Source organism: Chlorocebus sabaeus, chromosome 6, assembly GCF_047675955.1.
Source record: "Chlorocebus sabaeus isolate Y175 chromosome 6, mChlSab1.0.hap1, whole genome shotgun sequence".
NCBI classification, from domain to species: Eukaryota; Metazoa; Chordata; class Mammalia; order Primates; family Cercopithecidae; genus Chlorocebus; species Chlorocebus sabaeus.
This window is the reverse complement of record NC_132909.1, coordinates 55177086-55198577: the sequence shown is the minus strand read 5'-3', so window position 1 is coordinate 55198577 and position 21492 is coordinate 55177086. Positions and strand designations below refer to the sequence as shown.

The window sequence follows — 21492 nt, the reverse complement described above, 5'->3', positions numbered from 1 at the left end:
TGTAGTCCCAGCTACTTGTGAGGCTGAGGCAGGAGAATGGCATAAACCCGGGAGGCGGACTTGCAGTGAGCTAAGATCCAGCCACTGCACTCCAGCCTGGGTGACAGAGCGAGAGGCCGTCTCAGAAAAAAAAAAAAAAAAAGAATGGACCAGGCGCAGTGGTTTACGCCTGTAATCCCAGCACTTTGGGAGGCCGAGGTGGGCAGATCACGAGGTCAGGAGATCGAGACCATCCTGGCTAACATAGTGAAATCCCATCTCTACTAAAAATACAAAAAATTAGCTAGGCGTGGTGACGGGGGCCTGTAGTCCCAGCTACTCGGGAGGCTGAGGCAGGAGAATGGTGTGAACCTGGGAGGCGGAGCTTGCAGTGAGCTGAGATCACGCCACTGCACTCCAGCCTGGGCAACAGAGTGAAACTCTGTCTCAAAGAAAAAGAATAGGCCAGGCACAGTGGTTCACGCCTGTAATCCCAGCAATTCGAGAGGCCAAGGTGGGCGGATCACGAGGTCAGGAGTTTGAGACCAGCCTGGCCAACATGGTGAAACTCCGTCTCTACTAAAAATACAAAAATTAGCCGGGCATGGTGGTGGGCGCCTGTAATCCCAGCTACTTGGGAGGCTGAAGCAGGAGAATCGCTTAAACCTGGGAGGCGGAGATTGCAGTGAGCCAAGATCGCGCCACTGTACTCCAGCCTGGGTGACAGAGAGAGACTCCATCTCACACACACACACAAAAAAGCTTAAGAATGATGGGAGGCCAGGCACAGTGGTTCATGCCTGTAATCTCAACACTTTGGGAGACCAAGGCAGGAGAATCGCTTGAGGTTAGGAGTTCAAGACCAGCCTGGGCAACATAGCAACACCCTGTCTCTACAAAAAGCATAAAAATTAGCCAGGCATGGTGGTGTGTGCCTGTAGTCCCAGCTACTCAGGAGGCTGAGGCAGGAGGATTGCTGGAACTCAGGAGTTCGAGGCTACAGTGACCTATGAATACACCACTGCACTCCAGCCTGGGCAACAGAGTGAGACCCTGTCTCAAAAAATAAAATAGGAAATTAGCTGAACTTGGTGGCACATGCCTGTAGTCCCAGCTACTTGGGAGGCTGAGGCAGGAGGATTGCTAGAGTCTAGGAGTTGGAGACTGCGGTGAGCCATGATTGCACCACTGCACTCCAGCGTGGTCAACAGAGCAAGACCCTGTCTCAGAAAAGAAAAAAAGCACCAAAGAATGAGCCAGGCGCGGTGGCTCATGCCTGTAATCCCAACGCTTTGGGAGGCTGAGGCGGGTGGATCACCTGAGGTCAGGAGTTTGAGACCAGCCTGGCAACATGACGAAACCCGTCTCTACTAAAAATACAAAAATTAGCCGGGCATGGTGGAGCGCACCTGTCGTCCCAGCTACTCGAGAGGCTGAGGCAGGAGAATTGCCTGAACCTGGGAGGCAGAGGTTGCAGTGAGCTGAGATTGCGCCACCACACTCCAGCCCGGGCGACAGAGTGTGACTCCGTCTCAAAAAAAAAAAGAAAAAGAAAAAAAGCACCAAAGAATGATGAGAATTTACTCTTAGGCGGTATACCAGACACCTAATCGACATCTAGTGATTTGGGCACCAAAATCCACCTCTTTGCCTGCCTTTCCCACCTCCACCTCAGTTTTCCCCTTATGCAAAATCACGTAATATTTTCCTATGTCACAGAAATGCTGCTGCCCTGGATGAGAGAACGTTTGCTCAGAATGGAACACTCCCACCAGGATAAAGGCCTTAGGACGTGGGTATTTCCAGCCAGCAACAAGTGTGTTTTGTACCGTGAGGCATCCCTTACTCTTAGGATGAGACTGGTCCCAGGGGGAAAAACGGCTTCGATGGGTTGCCATAGAGAATGCGGTTTCTCACCGTGGACGCTTGAGTTCTTAGTTATGCTGTCACATATTCTAAAATCACAGGTTACCTCGCTGTGTTGAAAGGTTCTACAGAGCCTTCGGAATCTCAGAGACAGTTAAGTTTGAATGACTGGGGTGGAGGAGCTTTGGGGTTAGAGATGACCCCGCCCTCCTTTTTCCCTCTCATAAGCTCGAGGTGGGGAAAACCCAAACCCCCACCGCAGGCAAGAATGTGGTTCCGTCTGGCCTTTTTGCTGTCGCAGAACCTGCCAGGAAAGTCACACGCAGGATGTTTTAGGGCCCGATTCACCGCAGGCTTCCGGAGAGCCCCCCAGTGAAGAAACGAGTCTCCCTGAGGTCACATGTTGCCCCAGCAGCCTAACTTTTGCAAGCTGGGCCCAAGGGCAGGTGCGTCTACCCAGTACCCTGGAGCAGGGATATGTGTGGGCTTCATGTGTCCAGGCACTGTCCAGAAACAAAATGGGCTATCTTGGCCAGGCACAGTGGCTCTCGCTTGTAATCCTAGCACTTTGGGAGGCCAAGGTGGCAAGATTGCCTGAGCACAGGAAGGAATTCAAGATGCCTGAGCAACATAGTGAGACACTGTCTCTACAGAAAATACAAAAATCAGCCAAGTGTGGGAGTACCTGCCTGTAGTTCCAGCTACTTGGGAGGTTGAGGTGGGAGGATCACTGCACTGGAGCCCAGGAGGTCAAGGCTGCAGTGAGCTATGATCACGCCACTGCACTCCAACCTGGATGACACAGTGAGACCCTGTCTCTAAAAAAAAAAGGAAGACCAGGTGTGGTGGCTCATGCCTGTAATCCCAACACTTTGGGAGGCTGAGGCAGGCAGATTGCTTGAGCTCAGGAGCTCAAGACCAGCCTGGGAAACATGGTGAAATGCTGTCTCTACTAAAAATACAAAAATTAGCCAGGTGTGATGGCACACGCCTGTAATCCCGGCTACTTGGGAGGCTGAAGCACAAGAATTGCTTGAATCTGGGAGGCAGAGTCTGTAGTGAGCCGAGATCACGCAACTGCACTCCAACCCGGATGACAGAGTGAGACTCTGTCTCAAAAAAGAAAAAAGAGAGAGAGAGATAAAAATGAAAATCACCTCTCTTGTGAAGGAATAGAATAAGAGTTTGTAACAGGTCAAACCTCTGGGCAAACATGTTCAGAACTTAAATAAACAGTGAGAAGAAGATGATAAAACCAGAAAGTAGCTCAACAGTTAATTCCTGCGGTCGTGTTGAGAACGTGTAAGGATTTTCGTGTTTATGTGAAACGGACTGGGGGTGGGTGGTAGCTAAGTCGAAGAGTCATACAATTCCACTTAAGAAATAGCAGTGCTTAAAATGCATTTTTTTCAGGCAGTTTTTAACTCGATTTTCTTGGGTGAGTAACCCCTGGCTTTGCCAGGTAGTTTGTGTTCCCATCTGTCAGGCCAGGCACCCACCTGGTTCCTGGTTGTAGCCTGCCTTCACCTTCCAGCAGAGCCTCGTTGACCCCACAGCCTGTCGCATGGATATTTTCTTTCTTCTGAAATGGACTCTCACTTCTCTCCCAGGCTGGAGTACAGTGGTACGATCATAGCTCACTGGAGCCTTGAACTCCTGGCCTCAAGTGATCTTCCCACCTTGGCCTTCTAAAGGTTTTTTTTTTTTTTTTTTTTTTTTTTTTAAGTAGAACTTAAAATCCCACCAAAGATAATGGCCCTGAAGGTGGCTGTTGTCTTTAATGGTTCAGGAGGCTGAGGCAGGAGGATCACTTGAGCCCAGGAGTTGGAGGCTGCAGCGAGCTATGACCACGCCACTGCACTCCAGCCCGGGCAACAGAGTGAGACTGTGTCAAAAAAACGAAAGGGAAATGGCCAAGAAGGAGATTACCCTGGACTCCCACAGGTCACACCTTTGGGTGCCCTCCCTGATCTCTGTCCTCACTCTGCCCCCTGCCCTCCCCGACTGCACCCTTCGCCACAGGGCCGTGGTAGCCTGCATGGCTGTGTGCTCGTGCCGCAACGGGCTGAGAGCGAAGATCTGATGTGACGCCAGTGCCTGGAGATGAACAGCACCTGACCCTTGCTCCCAGGGAGGTCAAGGTGCAGCGAGGCAGGGTGATAAAGTCATGAGCGTGGTGAGCTGTAAAGGAAGCCTGCAGGCCTAAGCCACGGGGCCCGAGGGCGGGGGTGCGCCATGCAGAAAGACTCTGACCTGGCCCCACAGCTGGCCAGATAAGGGAGACGCCTTGAACCAAGGAGCCCAGGCCTCTGAGGCTTCCTGGTATGGCGTGTCAGTGTAGTTGGGATGCAGGGTACAAAACGTGGCAAGAGGTGAGGCCAGGGAGCGTCTGGACCCTGTAGACGGGGCGGGATGAGAATGGGTGAGTCTGGATGGGAAGCCACTCATGGTGATCTCGGCCTGGGCTAAGTGACCAGGGGGTAGCCCCAAAGCTCGTTAAACAGAAGGCCGGGTGCGGTGGCTCATGCCTGTAATCCCAGCACTTTGGGAGGCCGAGGCGGGCAGATCACTTCAGGCGTTTGAGACCAGCTTGGCCAACATGGTGAAACCTCATCTCTACTAAAAATACAAAAATTACCCGGGCACGGTGGCGGGTGCCTGTAATCCCAGCTACTCGGGAGGCTGAGGAGGGAGAATTGCTTGAACCTGGGAGGCAGAGGTTGCAGTGAGCTGAGATCACGCCACTGCACACCAGCCTGGGCAACAGAGTGAGACTCCGTCTCAAAAATAAATAAATAAAAATGTTAAGAAACAGGCAGAAGGCAGGACTGTGGTTGATTGGATTTCAGGGTGCAAGAGAAGTCATCGTCCCATAGGCGCCCCAAGCTGGGGCTCATGTCCCTGGCACTGAGGGAGGGCCCCACATCCGTAAGAGGAGGCTCTAGAAGATCCCACAGGAGGGCCCCAGAGGGCAGTGGCATGCATGCCACAGAGAGGGTGCTGTCTCCATGCCAGTGAGTTCTGGTTCTTTCTTAAGTCAGAGCACCCCCGTGTATATGCCTTACCAAAAACTCTGTTGTGTTTAACAAGCCTCAGTGCGTCCTGGAAGTCCTTTTTTTAAAAAAATTGATTCGTGCCTCAATAAACTTTTTTTTTTTTAAAGGAACCTATTGCTTGGGAATAATTTTTCAATTTACAGAAAAGTTGCATAGATAGAAAAGAGAATATTCATGTACCCCACACCCAGTTTCCCCTCACATTAATAACTGTTGACTAAACTCCCAGGCTTTGTCCAAATTTCACTTATTTTTCTGCTCCAGAATCCAGCTCAGGCTACCACATTGCACTTGGTGGATTTAACTTTTGAGATACTTCCCTGTCTTTTTTTCTTTTCTTTAAAAGAGACGAAGGCCTGCTCTGTCACCCAGGCTGGAGTGCAGTGGCATAATCATGGCTCACTGCAGCCTTGAGGTCCCAGGCTCAAGCAATCCTTCTGCCTCAGCCTCCTGAGCACCCAGGACTACAGACATACACTACCATGCCTGGCTAAGTTTTTTTTTTTTTTTTTTGGAGAGATGAAGTCTCACCATGTTGGCCAGGCTGATCTCAAACTCTTGACCTCAAGTGATCCTCCCACCTCGGCCTCCCAAAGTGCTGGAATTATAGACGTGAGCCACTGTCCCCAAATATACAGCTCCCAAAATTAACACAGGCCAGGCATGGTGTTGCCTGTAATCCCAGCACTTTGGGAGGCTGAGGTGGGAGACAGCTAAAGCCTGGAGTTCAAGATCAGCCTTGGTAACATGGAGACCCTCTCTCTACAAAAATATCTAAAAAATTAGCTGGGCATGGTGATACGCACCTAGTGTCCCAGCCACTTGGGAAGCTGAGGCCAGAGGACTGCTTGAGCCCAGGAATTCATAACTGCAGGAAGCTGTGTCTGTGTCACTGTACTCCAGCCTGGGTGACGGAGCGAGACCCTATCTTCAAATAAATAAATAAATAAAAATAGAACAATAATGCCCACATCCATAGACAATAAGTAAATCAACCAACCAACCTCAACCTAAATGTTATACTTCCTAACAAAAATGAACTCAAGCACTTTGGGAGGCCAAGGCAAGAGCATCACTTGAGTCCAGGAGTTCGAGACCAGCCTTGGCAACACAGCCAGATCCCATCTCTAAATTAGCCAGGCGTGATAGCACACATCTGTGGTCCCAGCTACTCAGGAGGCTGAGGTGGGAGGATCACTCGAGACAAGGAGGTTGAGGCTGCAGTGAGCCGTGATAGTGCCTGTGCACTACAGCCAGGGTGACAGAGTGAGACCCTGTTTCAAAACATACAAAGATAAAATAACAGTAGTACCTACTGTTGAGTCTTTGTGAGGACTGCAGGACTTAAATACTAAGTGAGGCCAGGCACGGCGGCTCACCCCTGTAATCCCAACACTTTGGGAGGCCAAGGTGGGCGGATCATTTGAGGTCAGGCATTCGAAACCAGCCTGGCCAACATGGTGAAACCCCGTCTCTAGTAAAAATATAAAAATTAGCCAGGCATGGATGCGGGTGACTATAATCCCAGCTACTCAGGATGCTGAGGCAGGAGAATCGCTTGAACCCGGGAGGTGGAGGTTGCAGTGAGTCAAGGTCATGCCACTGCACTCTAGCCTGGATGACAGAGTGAGACTCCCTCTCAAAAAAAAAAAAAAAAAAAAAAAAGAAAGAAATATTAGGTCCTCAGGACCCAGCCTGGAATGCAAGAAGCACTCAATAAGTAGGCCCTGTTGCTATGAATTACCACATTTTTTAAAAATGGTATTTTGGGAGTTTGACGTGTAGTTTGGAGTAGGCGGCTTTTTGTTTTGTTTCTTGTTTTTGGATAGTAACAGGTTCGGGAAGAATATTCTGGGTCATACTTACCTTCTAAGCTGGAAGATATCTTTTTAAATTTTTCTTTCTCCCCTGAGGTGTGGGACGAAGGGGTTTTTTTCTTCCTCCTACCTTTTTATTCTTTTTAATACTATCTTGCTTGTGTAACATCAAAATGAGGCAAGAAAGAGAAATCGATGAAGTCGCCTTCTCATCGATTTAGTCTATTCCCAGGTGGCTGAAAAGGCAGGAACTGTGAACTGAAAACTTCATCTGGCATCAGATTTTCTCTAATTGTCTCTCGAACACTCGCTGGTAAGCCAGTGCTTGCTAGAACTCTCTAGAGCCAGGTTGCACTCTCAGCCTAAAAGAAAAGTCTGGGCTGAAACAAAGAACAGAAGGATGGGTGGGGACAGAAAATCCCCCTAAATGTGAGAAAAGAAGCCATTATTTCTGAGGCCAGGCCTTGAAACCGAGACACTTGTCTGGTTCACTTGTTTCTTTCTTTTTGTTGTTGTTTTTTTTTTTCAGAGACAGGGTCTCGCTATGTCACTCAGGCTGGAGTACAGTGGTGCCATCATAGCTCACTGCAGTCTCGACATCCTGGGCTCAAGGGATCCTCCTGCCTTAGCCTCCCAAAGTTCTCAGATTACAGACTTGAGCCACCACTCCCAGCCCCATGTGTTTCTTGAACAGTCCTTTGCAGAAAACTGTGGAGACTTATGGACGAGGGCCCAGCTGCCTTCAAAAGATGGTTGGGGTCCCTTTACAAGTGAGAGGCTATATATAGGAATCTGCAATTTAGGCTTACAAATTGGCATTTCTAGAAGTCAGTGTGCCTTTAGATTATATATAAAAGACAATTTGAAACCAATTAAGGCAGTCACTTAATATGTCATATCAGGGCCGGGTACAGTGGCTCATGTCTATAATCCCAGCACTTTGGGAAGCCAAAGTGGGAGGATCCCTTGAGGCCAGGTATTCAAGACCAGCCTGGGCAACATAATGAGACCCCCATTGCTACAGAAAGATTTTAAATTAGCTGGGCATGGTATCACGCACCTGTAATCCCAGCTACTCAGGAGGCTGAGGCTGGAGGGTCCTTTGAGCCCAGGAACTGGAGGCTTTAGTGAGCTATAATCATACCACTGCACTCCAGCCTGGGTGATGGAGCGAGACCCTGTCTCTCTTTAAAAAAAAAAAAAAAAAAAACAAGAAGGCAGGCTGGGCTCAGTGACTCACTCCTGTAATCCCAGCACTTTGGGAGGCCTAGGCGGGTGGATCACCTGAGGTCAGGAGTATGAGACCAGCCTGGCCAACATGGTGAAACTCCATCTCTACTAAAAATACAAAAATTAGCTGGGTGTGGTTGGACGCACGTGTAGTCCCAGTTACTGGGGAGGCTGAGGCAGGAGAATCACTTGAACCCGGGAGGTGGGGTTGCAGTAAGCCAAGATTGCACCACTGCAGGGAGATGAAGGTTGCAGTGAGCCAAGATTATGCCACTACATTCCAGCCTGGGTGACAGATCAAGACTCTGTCTCAAAAAAAAAAAAAAAAAAAAAAAAAAGTGTATCAGGATTTTCTTGAATATTACTTTGAACAGGCTGGTAACTACTCAGCCATTTTCATGTAATTTTTGGTGAGTCCTGTTCCTGTAAGACCTAATGAGGAGTGTCCTTGGATATCAGAGGACAAAGCCTGTGACTTACAGGATTTATGGGAGACTGAGTCACAAAGGAAGCACAGAGGCACTAGAAAAAGTCTGGGGTCGGCCAGGCACGGTGGCTCACGCCTGTAATCCCAGCACTTTGGGAGGCCAAGGCAGCTGGATCACGAGGTCAGGAGATCGAGACCATCCTGGCTAACATGGTGAAACCCCGTCTCTACTAAAAATACAAAAAATTAGCCAGGCGTGGTGGCGGGCGCCTGTAGTCCCAGCTACTCGGGAGGCTGAGGCAGGAGAATGGCGTGAACCCGGGAGGCGGAGCTTGTAGTGAGCCGAGATTGCACCACTGCACTCCAGCCTGGGCGACAGAGCGAGACTCCATCTCAAAAATAAAAATAATAAAAAAAAAGTCCGGGCTCTTAGGCTGGGTGTGGTGGCTCAGGCCTGTAACCTCAACACTTTGGTAAGGCTGAGGCAGGCGGATCACTTGAGGCCAGGAGTTTGAGACCAGCCTGGACAACATGGAGAAACACCATCTTTACAAAAAATACAAAAATAGCCAGACGTGGTGGTGGGCACCTGTAATTCCAGCTACTCGGGGAGCTGAGGCAGGAGAATCACTTGAACCTGGGAGATGGAGGTTGCAGTGAGTCGAGATCGTGCCACTGCACTCCAGCCTGGGTGACAGAGTGAGATCTGTCTCATAAAAAACAAAAAGAAAGAAGAAGAAGAAGAAAAATATGGAATCTTTTGTCCCAGTAAAGTAATGCAGGTGGGATCCTAACACCTGTTACGAAAGCTTTGTCATCTAACTTGCTCAGAGATTGCTCTTGTTTTAGTGTTTAAAAAAAAAAAAAAAAATTATAGAGACAGGGTCTCACTATGTTGCCCAGGCTGGTCTTGAACACCTAGCTTCAAGCGATCCTCCCACCTCAGCCTCCCAAAATTCTGGCATTACAGGCGTGAGCCACTGTGCCTGGCCAGAGACTACTCTTGAATTTACGAAATCAAGACAAAACCAGCTTTTAAAAATTACCCTGAGGATAGGCCACCGTCTGTGTGTGTTGCTGAGAATAGGGTATATTTTTTTCCCCCTCAGGTCAGAACTGTTTTGATTTTCACCGTTCACTTCTTTCCATCCATCCTCCAGGTCCCCTTGCAGAAAGAGCTCTGCGGCATACAGTGGCCACAGCGGGCCAGGTGCTCGCCAATCGATCGCATCTCTCAGCAGTGGGCAGGAGGCGCTAATTAGACTCTTGAGTAGCTTTTGCAGCTGCACAGAAAGTGCTGGACAGCACAAGCTGAACCCCAAGCGCCATGGCTGTCTGCTGTAGGAAAAACCGTAGCAGGAGATAAATACGTATCCCTGTCTCTCTCGGAGCCAAGAGCAGAGCGACTAATTCCCACCGTATGTTGAACTGCACATCAAGTATCTTGCTCTCCCCCTGCAGAAGGAAGCCTGTCCATCACAGGTGTGAATCTGTTGGTTGACCAGGTTTATTGAGACGTAATTCACAGACCATATAATGCACCCATTAAAGAGTACAACCCAGGGGCTTTTAGTGTATTCACAGAGTCACCGCAATGGATCGTAGAACCCCAAAAAGAAACACCGTAGGCCAGGTGCGGGGGCTCACGCCTGTAATCCCAGCACTTTAGGAGGCCAAGGCAGGCAGATCACTTGAGGTCAAGAGTTCGAGACCAGCCTGGCCAACATGATGAAACCCTGTCTCTACTAAAAATACAAAAATTAGCTGGGCAAGGTGGCAGGCACCTGTAATCCCAGCTACTCAGGAGGCTGAGGCAGGAGAATCACTTGAACCCCGGAGGCAGAGGTTCCAGTGAGCCGAGATCACCCCCACTGCTTTCCAGCCTGGGTGACAGACCAAGACTCCATCTCAAAAAAAAAAAAAAAAAAAAAAAAAAAAAGGTGACAGAAGATCTGAGGCTCTCCCATCCCTGGCAAGCAGACCTCTGGTCCCTGGGCAGCTGTCGTTTTAGGATACCTGGGATTTGTCTGAACCCAGTATGGTGAGACTCACAGACCCAGAAATGACCATCAGGAAGGAAGAAGTTTATATTCACAGTCCTCTGGAAGCAGGAGGCAGGGCACACCACACACGGGCCACACAGGGAAGCACCAGGGTCGGTTGGGGGACAGGGGAAAATATGGACAGGAATCTTCATTGTGGTTTCCTGGGGAACAAATGGACCAGGCAGGGTGAGCAGGCTCAGGACGGGACCCCGAGGTGATGAGGGCAGCGGGACCACGGCCAGGAGTGTGACAGCCCCATAAAGGAGGCAACTGGGGGTCTGAGCTCTGCATTGGCTGAAGACCGTTTACTATCTCTAGAAACTGGGAGGGGCTGTGCGTCCATGCTCAGCAAAGCCCCAAGAGGTCAAAGCATCACAAATATGGAATAAAAGGACATAATCAATGCAGCGGGTCTGTGGCAGGGCCACTGACTCATGTCTTGACCCGTCAGCTATTTCAGTGGCCACACGTGTTCCAGGAAGACTCTATTTATGACCACCTCTTATTCTATTTCATTTTGTTTCATTTTTTTCAGAGTCTTGCTCTGTCACGCAGGCTGGAGTGCAGTGGGGCAATCATGGCTCACCACAGCCTTGAACCCCAGGGCTTAAGCGATCTTCCCACCTCAGCCTCCCAGGTAACTGGGACTCCTGGCACACACCAACATGCCTGCCTAATTTGTTGTTGTTGTTTTTTAAGAGACGAGATCTCACTGTGTTGCCCAGGCTGGTCTCTAACCTGGTGTCCCCTGGTCATGACCCCAACATGTGAAAACTTCAGTGTCTTCTAAATCATGAAAGGAAGATTTACATCTGTTCCCATAGATTTAGCATTACCAATAGTTTATTAAAATTCTTTGGAATCAGCATTTCTTTCCTTCCTTCCTTCCTTCCTTCCTTCCTTCCTTCCTTCCTTCCTTCCTTCCTTCCTTTCTTCCTTCCTTCCTTCCTTCCTTCCTTTCTTTTCTTTCTTTTTGCCATCAACTTGATTTTGGGAATTGGCATTGCTTTACATGCTGTTTTTTTGTTTTGTTTTTGTTTTTGTTTTTGTTTTTTTGAGACAGGATCTTACTCTGTCACCCAGGCTGGAGTGCAGTGGCATGATCTCGGCTTACCACAACCTCTGCCTCCCAGGCTCAAGCAATTCTCCTGCCTCAGCCTCCTGAGTAGCTGGGATTACAGGTGTACACCACCACCGCCAAGCTAATTTTTGTATTTTTAGTAGAGACAGGATTTCACCATGTTGGCCAGGCTGGTCTTGAACTCCTGACCTCAAATGATCCACCCCGCCTTGGCCTCCCAAAGTGTTAGGATTACAGGTGTGAGCCACCGTGCCTGGCCAAATGCTGTTTTTAGTGACTTTTTCTTCTATGGACTATTGTGCTAGAGCAGAATTCATCTGATTTCAGTCAGGACCTCAGTCCACAAGCAACCATGTGTCAGCCGTGCCAGGATACTGCTGGGCAAAGGATACATCTCGGGTTTTGCACCGTATTTGTATGTTTAGGTCATAATCGTCTGGGTGGAGTTGTTGGACAGAAATGGCAGGAAATGCCTGTCCTGGACCGTGTCGCCTTTGGTTCAGGATTCCTGTTTTTTTACATAGGTGTTGCTTTGTGAGTTACGTCGTCAACTGCTTTGTCTCCTATAATAATAGGAATTGTTAGTCATGTATTATCATGACGTCAGAATGTTTCTGGCCACTGAACAAATGTCATCCTCGCTGTGCTGGGCCGTGGAAAGAATGAACAGCAACTGAGTATGTGTGCGATGTGCTGTCACACAGCTTAGTGGCTGATGTCTTAATCGGCAAGAATTCTTGGCTCCTCTGCCAGAAAATCTCTAACACACACGCACTTGCACGTTAACAATCACCTTCAATTTACAGCTAAATTAAAAGTTGCTCAGAGGCCGGGTGCGGTGGCTTAAGTCTATAATCCCAGCACTTTGGGAGGCCGAGGCGGGCGGATCATCTGAAGTCAGGAGTTCGAGACCAGCCTGACCAATGTGGAGAAACTCCGTCTCTACTAAAAATACAAAATTAGCCTGGTGTGGTGGTGGGGAGCCTGTAATCCCAGCCACTCGGGAGGCTGAGGCAGGAGAATCACTTGAACCTGGGAGGCAGAGGTTGCGGTGAGCCGAGATGGCGCCGTTGCACTCCAGCCTGGGCAACAAGAGCGGAAATCTGTCTCAAAAAAAAAAAAAGTGAAGAAGTTGCTGAGAATGCTGAATCCTCTCCCAGGAGAGCTGCTATGAGTACATTTTCCACTAGGACAAGCTCTGCCCACCCCATGGTTTATAACTCCATGTTCCCAAGAAAGAGACTTCCAGCTGCTCTCTTCCTGTAACATAGACAAACCAAGATATCCTAGGTATGTCAGTACCTAGGAGCCAGGAGGCCACTGGACAGATTAGATTTCTTTTTTTTTTTCTTTTTTTTTTTTTTTCAGATGGAGTCTCACTGGTGTTGTCCAGGCTGGAGTGCAGTGGCATGATGTCGGGGTCACTGCAACCTCTGCCTCCTGGGTTTAAGTGATTCTCCTGCCTCAGCTTCCCGGGTAGCTGGAATTACAGTTGTTCCCCACCATGCCCAGCTAATTTTGTATTTTTAGTAGAGATGGGGTTTCATCATGTTGGCCAGGCTGGTCTCAAACTCCTGACCTCAGGTGATCCACCTGCCTCGGCCTCCCAAAGTGCTGGGATTACAGGCGTGAGCCACTGCACCCAGCCTGACAGATCAGATTTCTATTTTTCTTCTCTCTTCTCTTCTCCCCTCCTTTCTCCTCCCCTCCCCTCCCCTCTTCTCTTCTTTTCGAGACAGTCTCGCTCTGTCGCCCAGACTAGAGTGCAGTGGCGCGATCATAGCTCACTGCAGCCTTGAACTCCTGGGCTCAAGCGATCCTATTGCCTCAGCCTCCCGAGTAGCTGGGACTACAGGTGTGCGCCAGTGTGCCCAGCTAATTTTTTATTTTGTGTAGAAACGGGGTCTTGCTATGTTTCCCAGGCTGGTTTTGAACTCCTGGCCTCAAACGATCCTTCCACCTCTACCTTCCAAAGTGCTAGGATTACAGGCATGAGCCACCATGCCCAGCCCAGATTTCTTTTTAATGCTACTCTTTGTCCTTACCTGGGCAGAGCTTGAAGATACAATTTTATAAAATGTAGGAATAAACTAGCCAAGTAGCCCATCTCAACTACACTTGTCAAATAGGAGGGGAAAACTGAACCTAATGAATGATAGTTGAGCTTTATTTATTTTATTTTATTTTATTTTATTTTATTTTATTTTATTTTATTTTATTTTATTTTTGAGGCAGAGTCTCACTCTGTCGCCCAGGCTGGAGTGCAGTGGCACGATCTCCATTCACTGCAACCTCTGCCTCCCACGTTCAAGCAATTCTCTGCCTCAGCCTCCCGAGTAGCTGGGATTACAGGCATCTGCCACCACGCCCTTCTAATTTTTGTATTATTATTATTATTATTTTTTTAGTGGAGACGGGGTTTCACCATCTTGGTCAGGCTGATCTTAAACTCCTGACCATGATCCACCCACCTTGACCTCCCAAAGTGCTGAGATTACAGGCGTGAGCCACCGCGCCCGGCCATAGTTGAGCTTTATTAAGAGTTGCATCTTGGGAGGCCCAAAGCAGGAGGACCACTTGAAGCCAGGAGTTCAAGACCAGCCTGGGCAACATAGTGAGATCCCCATCTGTCTACAAGAAAATATTTTAAAATTATACAGCACACCTATAATCCCAGCTCCTCAGGAGACTGAGGCAGAAGGATTGCTTGAGCCTAGGAGTTTAAGGCTGCAGTAAGCTGTGGTCGGCCACTGCACTCCAGCCTGAGCTAGAGTGAGACTGTCTCTAAAAATAATAATAATTAATTAAAAGAGTTGCATCTTTCCATGAGTAGGTGAGCTTATCCGCGGGCACATGTATCCTATGATCTGAACCCTTAAATTAATGAACAGATGGGTGTAGACAACTGTTTGCAGCCCCTGTTGATGTTGGATTGGTTTATAATCACGGTGTGGAACAGAATCGGAGCCTCAGGTCCGCTTCGATGGTAGAATTCTGTTTGAGTCCTGATGACCAGGGGCGGCTAAACACCGTGTCCTGCCATCTCTGGGTCTTAGAGTCACCCTAACATCTGATCTCAGATTAATTATCATCACGTGCGAGGTTTTGGCATGAAGCGCGCCAGGCACACAGTTTCATGATCTTAGACTATTTACAGCAAACTGAAACAGCTCACTTGGTTTTTACACCCTGCAAAGACCAAGGGAGAGCCTAGAGGGGTTTTTTTTTTTTCCTGTTTTATTCTATCAAAGCAACAAATACTGTGCAATTTCCACAGTAAATGGTCACAGTGGGGACCAATATCCTGCCCTCCAGACCCGCTGCTTCAGCCAATACAGCAAGGGAAGACGCAGCTCTGTTTTCTAGAAGGATCCCACCGAGGCATAAAAACGGCGCAGCCCAGCCTGGCACCGCGCCGGGTCCCGGAGCCCTGGGCGCGAACATGGGGAATGCTCACTCCAAAAGCGGGGACAGGCACGGCACGCTCCCTGGCCGCCCCGAGCTGTCTTTTTACGGCTCTTTCCCCAGGAAATGGAGTGAGAATGTCTTCTTGGATAACGAGCTGCTGACCTCCAAGATCCTGTCCGTGCTGCGGCCGCAGTCGGAGCGGGGCTTCCGCGCGGGTGACCTCCGCTACCCGACCCACTTTCTCAGCACCAACTCTGTCCTTGCCTCTGTCACAGCCTCGCTCAAGGAGAACCCCCGGGGCACCCTCCTGTCCGATGGCAGCCCGGCCCTGTCCAGGAATGTCGGTATGACGGTCTCTCAGAAAGGGGGTCCCCAGCCAACACCGAGCCCGGCTGGCCCTGGGACGCAACTCGGGTAAGCCGGAGTCCCCTCTCTGCCCTCGGGTGGGTGGCGTTCCCCGGGGAACTGTTGACAGCCTCTCCAGGGGGAGACCCCGACTTAGATCTGTGTGAATCCACACGGCAGCCCCTGTGCCAAGCAGAGAAATTCCCATTAACGCTTGCTTCCGGGATCCTCGCCTTTTTGCAAAAACGATGTGTCCCGGGGTATATTCGATGTGTCCCAGGGTGTATTCGACCCCTGATGAAGCCAGTTTGCCTAGTGGCCTCAGGGGATCCTTGGACTCGCTCCTTAGGCCAGGCTCCTCACTCAAGGTGATGCTCAAAGTCCTGCTGGGTGTGTGGGGAGGCAGCGTTCCATTATCTGTGCATTACCTCGTTTTATAGGACTTCAAAGTGGTTCCCTTGATAATGCCTGCAGCGGTGTCCAAGTACAAAGTGATGCTAGAAGCTGATATGTTTGTGATGGCTATTCCATGAGTTCGTGGGAAAGGGAATAGATTACCTTTTTCCTCTGAGTGAGGACTGCCCTCCCGCCCTTGACCATGAAGCCATCTCCACTTAACTCCTGGTAGACAGGATCCTAGGGGCCCCAAGTGGGCTCCAGTGGTCTGTCAAGGACGCTGCAATCCACACCCCATTAGAATGTAACTAAACATTGAAGGAAGTTACTATGGAAGAAATCCTGATGTGACATTGACAGATAATCTCCCCCGCCCCTGCTTTTTTTTTTCTATAGACAGAGTCTCACTCTGTCGCTTAGGCTGGAGTTCACTGGCACAATCTCAGCTCACTGCAACCTCCACCTCCCGGATTCAAGTGATTTGCCTGCCTCAGCCTCCCAAGTAGCTGGGATTACAGGCACCTGCCACCACGCCCGGCTAATTTTTGTATTTTTAGTAGAGACGGGGTTTTGCCATGTTGGGCAAGCTGGTCTCGAACTCCTAACCTCAGGTGATCTGCCTGACTTCGACCTCCCGAAGTCTGGGATTACAGGCATGAGAAACCGCACCCGGCAAATCTCCCAATTTAAAAAAAAAAAATGATCTGTAGACAAAGTTGAGGCTTCTGTGAAAATCTGGAGAGTTCTCGGAGAGTATCGAATCGGATGTGCGTGTGTGTTTAATTCACTTTTCTAAAACAATTGTTTTTATTGTTTGCACTCAGACCAATCACAGGAGAGATGGATGAAGCCGATTCTGTGTTTTTAAAACTTAAGCAGACAGCTGATGACTCTCTGTCCCTCACAACTTCGAACGCCGAGTCCATTTTTGTAGAAGGTATGGTCATCTCCGCTCTCTCGTGGCTGCCGCACAGTCCCTGTCCCTCCTGGGAAGAGCTGGGGCCCGTGTCAGCACATCCACCGGAGGGAATCCGGGTGACATGGCTCTGGGCCCCCAGCAGCCGCCCCTCGCTCTTCCCTCAGATCCCTACGCCGCCTCTCTGAGGAGTGAGATTGAGTCAGATGGCCACGAGTTTGAAGCCGAGTCCTGGAGCCTCGCCGTGGACCCGGCCTACGCCAAGAAGCAAAAGAGGGAGGTGGTGAAGAGACAAGATGTCCTTTATGGTGAGGAGTCCACAGCCCTGTGCCACCACGCCGGCCCTCCACTCTCTTCTCTGCTCCTTCCCTCCTCCCTCCCTCCCTCCCTCCCTCCCTCCCTTCCTTCCTTATCTTTGTCTTTCTCTCTTTCCCTCTTTTGTTCTTTCTCTCTTTATTTTTTTTTTTTCTTTTTTGAGACAGAGTCTCTCTCTATTGCCCAGGCTGGAGTACAGTGGGACAATCAGAGCTCACCGCAGCCTCGACCTGGGCTCAAGCAATCCTCCCACCTCAGCCTCCCCAGTAGTTGGGACTACACTGCATCTGGCAAATTTTTTTATTTTCTGTAGAGACAGGGGTCTCACCATGTTGCCCAGGCTGGTCTCAGTCTCCTGAGGTCAAGTGACCCGCCCGCCTGGGCCTCCCAAAGTATTGGGATTATAGGCGTGAGCCACGGTGCCTGGCCTCCCTCTTTCTCTCTCCTCCCTTGGTGCAGCCCTTCCTCCCACGCCAGGGAAGAGACGGTCAGAGAGGATTTTGTTAGAATACGTCCCTGTGGACGCATCTGGCTGAATGCCCAGATCCATCTTCTTCTTCCCTTGTTTTGTGCTGTCTTAGCCCGTATAGGCAGCTCTCATAGAACACCATACACAGGGTGGCTTAGAAACCACAGAAGTTTATTGCTCACAGTTCTAGAGGCTGGGGCGTCTAAGATCAAGGCAGCGGCAGACTTAGTGTCCATGGAGGCCCCATTTCCTGGCTTCCTGATGGTGGCATCTGGCTGTGTCCTCACAAGGTCTTCATGGTCTTTCTCAGGTCCTTTTTTTTTTTTTTTTTTGAGACAGGGTCTCACTTTGTCACCCAGGCTGATGCAGTGAGGCAATCTCAGCTCACCGCAACCTCCACCTCCCAGGTTTAAGCGATTGTCCTGCCTCAGCCTCCTGAGTAGCTGGGATGACAGTGCCTGCTACCATGCCCAGCTAATTTCTTTTTTTTTTTTTTTTGAGATGGAGTCTCACTCTGTCGCCCAGGCCAGAGTGCAGTGGTTCCATCTCGGCTCACTGCAACCTCCACCTCCCGGATTCAAGCAATTCTCCTGCCTCAGCCTCCCGAGTAGCTGGGATTATAGGTACCCACCGCCATGCCTGGCTAATTTTTGTATTTTTAGTAGAGACAGTGTTTCACCATGTTGGCCAGGCTGGTCTCGAACTCCTGACCTCATGATCTGCCCACCTCAGCCTCCCAAAATGCTAGGATTACAGGCATCAGCCACCATGCCTGGCCATGCCCGGCTAATTTTGTAATTTTTTGGTAGAGACAGGGTTTCGCTGTGTTGGCCAGGCTGGTCTCCAACTTCTGACCTCAAGTGATCTGCTCACCTTGGCCTCCCAGAGTGCTGGGATTACAGGCGTGAGCCACCACCCCCAGTTCTCAGGTCCTTTTCCTAAGGGCACTAGTCCCACCATGAGGTTCTCTCCCCTTCTGACCTCATCACCTTCCAAGGGCCACACCTCCTGATACTATCACCCTGGGGGTTCGAATTTCAACATACAAATTTTGGGGGACGCAAACATCTCGTTCATTGCAGTCTAGGTCTGGTCAGGGACACACACAGATGTGACGTGTGAGTTTTGACAGCCACAGGAGTGTTCCTCAGAACACTCTTCTTCCTAAAAACAGACTTGATAGCTGGGCCTGGTGGTGCGCACCTGTAATCCCAGCTACTTGGGAGGCTGAGGCAGAAGAATCGCTTGAACCCAGGAGGCGGAGGTTGCAGTGAGCTGAGACTGCACCACTGCACTCCAGCCTGGGTGACAGAGCAAGACTCCATCTCAAAAAAACACAAAAAACAAAAAAACAAAAACCACACGGACTTAAAATGTTGTCCGTTGGGTTGACACTGGGCACAAAACCCTCCTGTGATGGGGAGGTCCCAGGGCTGTCTCCTTCCCCTGCTCCTTTAGGCTGGGACCCCCTGCAGCACTCTAAACCCTGGACGCCCAGGAAGTAAGAAAGACCCCAAAGGCACAAGGCCTTAGGCAGAGAACTCTCAGAAGCCAGTTCAGCACGTGAAGGGCAGGCAGCACCCACGACTGCCCAGCAGGGCCGTGGAGCCAGCATGGCTAAGTCCTGCCGTCCGTGTTCCTGCAGAGCTGATGCAGACGGAGGTGCACCACGTGCGGACTCTCAAGATCATGCTGAAGGTGTACTCCAGGGCCCTGCAGGAGGAGCTGCAGTTCAGCAGCAAGGCCATTGGCCGCCTCTTCCCATGTGCTGATGACCTGCTGGAGACGCACAGCCATTTCCTCGCTCGGCTCAAGGAGCGCCGCCAGGAGTCCCTGGAGGAGGGCAGCGACCGGAATTATGTCATCCAGAAAATCGGCGACCTCCTGGTTCAGCAGGTGGGTGCAGCCATGTTCATCTCAACAGTCTTCAAAGCCTCTGCCCTGTCTCTGTTCCTTTCTTCTTTTTTTCTGAGATAGTGTCTTGCTGTGTCGCCCAGGCTGGAGTGCAGTGGTGCAGTTACAGCTGAATACAGCCTCAACCTCCCAGGCTCAGGTGATCCTCCCACCTCAGCCTCCCGAGTAGCAGGGACTACAGCTATACACCACCATGCTCAGCTAATTTTTTATTTTTTGTAGAGATGGGGTCTCACTATATGGCCCAGGCTGGTCTTGGACTCCTGAGCTCAAGTGATCCTCCTGCCTCAGCCTTCCAAGTAGCCAGGACTCCAGGGAACACCATGCCTGGCTAATTTTCTATTTTTTGTAGAGATGGAGTCTCACTTTGTTGCCCAGGCTGGTCTCAAATTCCTGGCCTCAAGCAATCCTCCCTCCTCGGCCTCCCAAAGTGCAGAGATGACAGGCGTGAGCCATTGTGCCGGCCTGTTCCTTTGAATAATGAAACGAGAGTTGCTCCTGTTTGTTGAGTACCTGCTCCCCTGAGGACACACAGCTCTGGGCCCCTTATAGCGATGCCTGCAGTTCATATTCTAGAAACACAGAGGCCTAAATTAGCCAGTGTCCCTGGCTGAACTCTATTCAGTGTTACATTCTTCTATGCTCGTTTGGTTGGTTGGTTTTTGTTTTTTGGTTCAAATCACTTATGCTTTCCACCATTCAAAATATGCCTATTGACTGAGTGCAGTGGCCCACACCTGTAATCCCAACACTGTGGGAGGCCAAGCAGGTGAATTACTCGAGCCTAGGAGTTCCAGACCAGCCTGGGCAACATAGCAAGACCCCGTGTCTACAAAACGTGAAAATAAATTAGCCAGCCATGGTGGCGTATAGCTGTAGTCCCAGCTACTCAGGAGGCTGAGGAGGGAGGATTGCTTGAGCATGGGAGGTCAAGGCTGCAGTGAGCTATGATCATGCCACTGCCCTCCAGCCTGGGCAACAGAGCAAGACCCCATATCGGGAGGGAGGGGGGAAGCAGGGAAGCATACCTGTGGACCAGCACCATCCATGGTAGTGGTATTAACCCCAAATGATCACCCTAGGCCAAGATTTACCCAGGGGAGCTGTGCCCCTCGTGTGACGTCGAACTATTTGCTCAAAGCATCCTGGGCCAACTCATTAGAAGAACACTCCTTTTGCTTTTTATGTTTCTTTTTTTTGAGATGAAGTCTCACCCTGTTGTCCAGGCTGGAGTGCAGTGGCATGATGTCGGCTCACTGCAACCTCCACCTCCCAGGTTCAAGCAATTCTCATGCCTCAGCCTCCCGAGTAGCTGGGATTACAGGTGCCCACCACCACACCTGGCTAATTTTTTTGTATTTTTAGTAGAGACAGGGTTTCACCATGTTGGCCAGGCTGGTCTCGAACTCTTGACCTCAAGTGATCCGCCTGCCTCAGTCTCCCAAACTGCTGGGATTACGTGTGTGAGCCACTGCACCCAGCCTGCTTTTTATGTTTCTAACGTCCTTTGGCTGGCGTTTACTTTTTTCCTCGGCTCTCAGGAAGTTTTACAGCTTCTGTGATGTAGCAAAGCCCCGAAGCAGAAGGTTTTTTAATTTTACCTTTTTGACACCTTGTGATTAGATGCCCCAAACTGAAGCATTTCTCTGTTTGAGGACGTATTAGAAAGTGGAGCTGCAGCTGGGCGCTGTGGCTCACACCTGTAACCCCAACAGTTTGGGAGGCTGAGGGGGGTGGATCCCTTGAGGTTACGAGTTCAAGGCCAGCCTGACCAACATGGTGAAACACTATCTCTACTAAAAAAAAAAATTAAAAATTAGCCGGATGTGGTGGCGGCACCTGTAATCCCCAACTACTCAGGAGGCTGTGGCAGGAGAATCGCTCAAACCCGTGAGGCGGAGGTTGCAGTGAGCTGAGATCGCACCCTTGCACTCCAGCCTGAGCCACAGAGCAAGATGCTGTCTCTAAAAAATAAAAGGGAGAAAGAAAATGGAATTGTAAATAAATCTAATATTTATTTTAGCAGAGTCAGATGAATTAGATGAAAATATGCTTTGGCTGGCCAGGCACGGTGGCTCACGCCTATAATCCCAGCTTATAGGATTGGGAAGCCGAGGGGGGCGGATCAAGAGGTCAGGAGTTCGAGACCAGTCTGACCAACATGGTGAAACCTGGTCTCTACTAAAAATACAAAAATTAGCCGGGCATAGTGGTGCACACCTGTAATC

At 50.0% G+C, this 21492-nt stretch overlaps 1 protein-coding gene across 1 annotated transcript in view; it reads left to right on the top strand.

The window, feature by feature from the left end:
- Positions 1–21492, top strand: part of ARHGEF18 (Rho/Rac guanine nucleotide exchange factor 18) — a 115649-nt gene that overhangs the window by 64706 nt on the left and 29451 nt on the right. The window contains 4 exon segments of the mRNA XM_073017041.1: positions 15185–15323; positions 16475–16587; positions 16734–16874; positions 18996–19246. Of these exon segments, the coding sequence (XP_072873142.1) occupies positions 15185–15323; positions 16475–16587; positions 16734–16874; positions 18996–19246 (644 nt within the window).